General features: G+C 44.3%; 1 protein-coding gene across 1 annotated transcript in view; it reads left to right on the forward strand.

Annotated features, from left to right (window-relative positions):
• Window positions 1–3,487, forward strand: part of NCAPD3 (non-SMC condensin II complex subunit D3) — a 31,291-nt gene that overhangs the window by 16,219 nt on the left and 11,585 nt on the right. The window contains exons 17-21 of the mRNA XM_018559017.1: window positions 664–884; window positions 1,801–1,992; window positions 2,095–2,195; window positions 3,019–3,134; window positions 3,344–3,445. Of these exons, the coding sequence (XP_018414519.1) occupies window positions 664–884; window positions 1,801–1,992; window positions 2,095–2,195; window positions 3,019–3,134; window positions 3,344–3,445 (732 nt within the window). The remainder of the gene's footprint in view (window positions 1–663; window positions 885–1,800; window positions 1,993–2,094; window positions 2,196–3,018; window positions 3,135–3,343; window positions 3,446–3,487) is intronic.

Below are 3,487 nucleotides of genomic sequence, written 5' to 3' on the forward strand. Positions count from 1 at the left end.
TTTTTTTTTAGGAGGGGGGGTTGCAAACGGAAGAGGGGGGGGGGGGAATTCCCGAAGAGGTTTTAGGGGAACAACACGGTCACTTTGCCCATTTAGGCTCTTTAAAACAAACCTCTGTGTGTGGTACAATGCTGCTGCCGAGGGTCTCTATTGGATAGCTTTCTAACATGATGCCACTGGAGGCTAGTTTCTGATGAAGGTGCTTAAGTGTTGCTAGATATTCAGGTTTAAAAATAAACATTTGCTTGGTTAGATCGCAGCCTTGTGCGCAGCTCCCCCTTTGCCAGGTCTGTGGCCGAACTGCTGCCTACTAATACAATATATGTAAAGGGGGAGCAAGTACACTTCTGCCATCTTACTGATGTCAGCATTCTTGAGGTTTGGGTATTTGTGCAGCTTAGGATTACAGATGACATTATGCAGTCCATGGACCTCGTGATTCTAAGGTACAATCCAAAGGAGGCTTGGGGTAACAGAACGAGCCCCATAGCCCTTAGGGATGCCTGATGGCTTCTTGACCCTCCAGTAGGGGGATCAAGCTCCGGGCCCACCCATCTGTATCTGTTTTTATTTCTTGTGACCTCTGTGTAGTTCTGCTCCTGCTTAATCCCTTTTCAGGATTCTGGAGGCATCAGGTAAAATGACTGTTTCTATGTCTTTCAGGCTCAACCAAAGAATGTTCTTGTACAGAAGGCCTGGTTAACCGGATTGGTGCCGGTGGTGCTGGACACAGAGACCACTGTACAGGAGAAGACACTGGAGTGTTTGGACCAGCTTATTCTTCAGAACATTCGCCATTACAAACACTACAAGAACAATGACCAGAAACAGAAACTCACCTGGGATCTGCTGCAGCTGCTCACTACAGAGTGCCAGGATCTTAGGTGAGGAGACGGGAACTTCTGTCCACCTTTCCTACTCCCTAGAGCGCTCTGCATTCCTAACCCATTGGCTGACCACACGCATAGTACAATCATTTTGTTTTTTTGCCCCTTTTTGTTTTATTTCTTCTAGAGGTAATTTAAATGTAGGGATATCCTGATTTTTTTTTTTCCCCTGGAGACCAAGTACTTTCCCTCGGGCATGTGCCATTGTTTTCTAAACCAATAGAGACTAATGATTTTAGGGCAGTTACTAATGCCCTGAACCGGCCCCCGAATACTAGTATCGGTATTGGGACATCCCTTTACAAAAGGGTGAAAATTGCCTTAGACAGCCCACAACTGGTTTTGCACCTACCTGTCTGATAACTGGTGATTTATGAAGACAGGTGGAGTAAAGTTCCAGAAACTTCAGGAAAGGTTCATAATTTGCAGATACACAGAATAGTTGAAGCTAGGAGATCCTTGCACTGCAGATCCTCATGTACAGCTTCCTCTTCAGCAAGGAGAACAGTGAGCAGCACCGTAGTGTCACTCCAAATCTGAGACTAGCCATCAAAGGCAGCAGTGCCTTTAGATCTCGCACTGCTATGAGGCTTCAGGCATGATGTTGCGATGGAGAGGGGTGGTCATAGACAGACACCATGAGTCTCATTGACTACCAATGATCTTTAAAACAGAGTGTGCATGGGCCACACATTATTCTGAGATTTTTGGTATCTGCTACCAGCCCTCATCATTTCCGAAGGCAGGAATGTAATCTATATGTATATATCGATTTTTATATCGATCTATTATATTTATATTATAATAGCATATTATATTTATAGATATAAAGCTCTCCTATTAGAAGTTTTGCAATGCTTTACACTGGAGTGCTTCTTTTTTTTTTATTTCTTTTTTTTTTTCTTTTTTGCAGCCGTTACCTGACAAAAGCATTTTACTTGTGGGCCAAGCAAGATAAATTTTCTTCCACTTTAATCAACAACTTGATTTCTCACACGGATACAGAACATGCTGCCCCAGCCTGGATGGTGCTTGCTAAAGTTGCCATATCTGCACCGAAATTGGATTATTCGAAGATCCTGAACACCTGGGAAGAAATCAGCAGGTAAGTGGTCTGCTGGGCATTCAATTCTGTAGACGTCTTCTGTAGCAGAGTTGTTTTGCAGACCCGATTTTTGATTGGCTGATGTGGCTTTCTCTCTTTCAGACAGAACGATGCAGGCTCCAGCAGTACCACCGCCCATATTCTATGTGTAATCGGTCACATTGCAAAACACCTGCCTGCAGACACCAGAGCGCAGCTGATAGGTAGGATTGAGTGTTACAGACAGAGGGGCAAATTCTAATTTCTACATTATGTTGGTGAGACTATATTGATTCTAGAGTGCAGCGCAACATTCTCTGCATGTAGAGTTTTTAATTGGCTTGGAATTAAATATGACGCAAAGCCTTCAGCTTTAATGGTTGTCAAAGCTTCCAGTGTTTTATGGGGTCCTGTGATCCATGCTTGAGTATAGCTCTCTGAACTAGCCGAGTGCCATTTATTGATGCATTGTACAAATAGTCTCCAGTCTAACTTTGTGCAGTGAGGGTGACCCCATGAACAGTGAAGACTAGGGAATTGCACTGTATCTGCTGCGTCTAATTGCTGCATTGCTTGCCAGTAAGGCCCCGTTCACACCTTTCCGTTTTGTCGGGCGTTCAACGCTCTATGAACGCTCTACAAAACGTACAACCATGAAAATCCCATTGTTTTCTATGGGTATGGTTCACACCTTTCCGTATTTCCGCCCGTCTGAACGCCCTACAAAACGGCTGACGCCCAAACAAGCACATGTACTTCTTTGGGCCGTTTTGGAGGGCGTTTTCCATTGGGATACAGCCAAGTAGCCTTCGGAATCGCGTGACGGTCGCGTGATTTTTTTTTTACCGCGAATCGCGGTAAAAACCGCGTGACGGTCGCGCGACAGACGTGCATGCGTAATACGCCTAGGTGTGAACCCAGCCTAAGAGGTGAGTTGTTTCCTCAGCAGTGATGTGCTGAATGGGCAGGACGGCTGCATATACAGGAAAACGTTACATTGTCTGTAGCAGTATAAAGTCTATTATGCTTGTTTTGTTTTTTTTCCAGACCATATTAAGTGCTGGTTGAAGGAGTTTAAATCGTCTCCACTGATAATCAGTCCAGCGATTGAGTCCCTGCAGAAACTCTGCTATGCACAGTTTGATTCTCTGGAGTCCGCCCAGGTAATGGACCGCTTCTGGTTTTGGAGTATTCATTTTTGCAGCGTTGATGTTGCTAGAAGCTGTAGAACGTCTGATTTGTCTTCTGTATCTTATCTGTGGTCCCTGACCGCCTCGTCTCCTATAGCATTGCATACGCCTATAATTTGTGATGTCTCTTGATCCCTTTTGTGTCTCCTTAACCCCCCCTTAATTTTCCTCTGATATTGTAGGGGCTGCTGAATGAAGTGTTTGGGGATCTGGTTTCGGTTTGTGAAGAACACATCTCCTCTCTTGTGATGGCGGATACTCAGCAGTTTGATCATGAATTAATGGTGAGCTATATTAGTGATTTTTTATATATATATATATATATA

This window comes from Nanorana parkeri, unplaced genomic scaffold (genome assembly GCF_000935625.1).
Source record: "Nanorana parkeri isolate BGI_ZX_2015 unplaced genomic scaffold, ASM93562v1 scaffold376, whole genome shotgun sequence".
NCBI classification, from domain to species: domain Eukaryota; kingdom Metazoa; phylum Chordata; class Amphibia; order Anura; family Dicroglossidae; genus Nanorana; species Nanorana parkeri.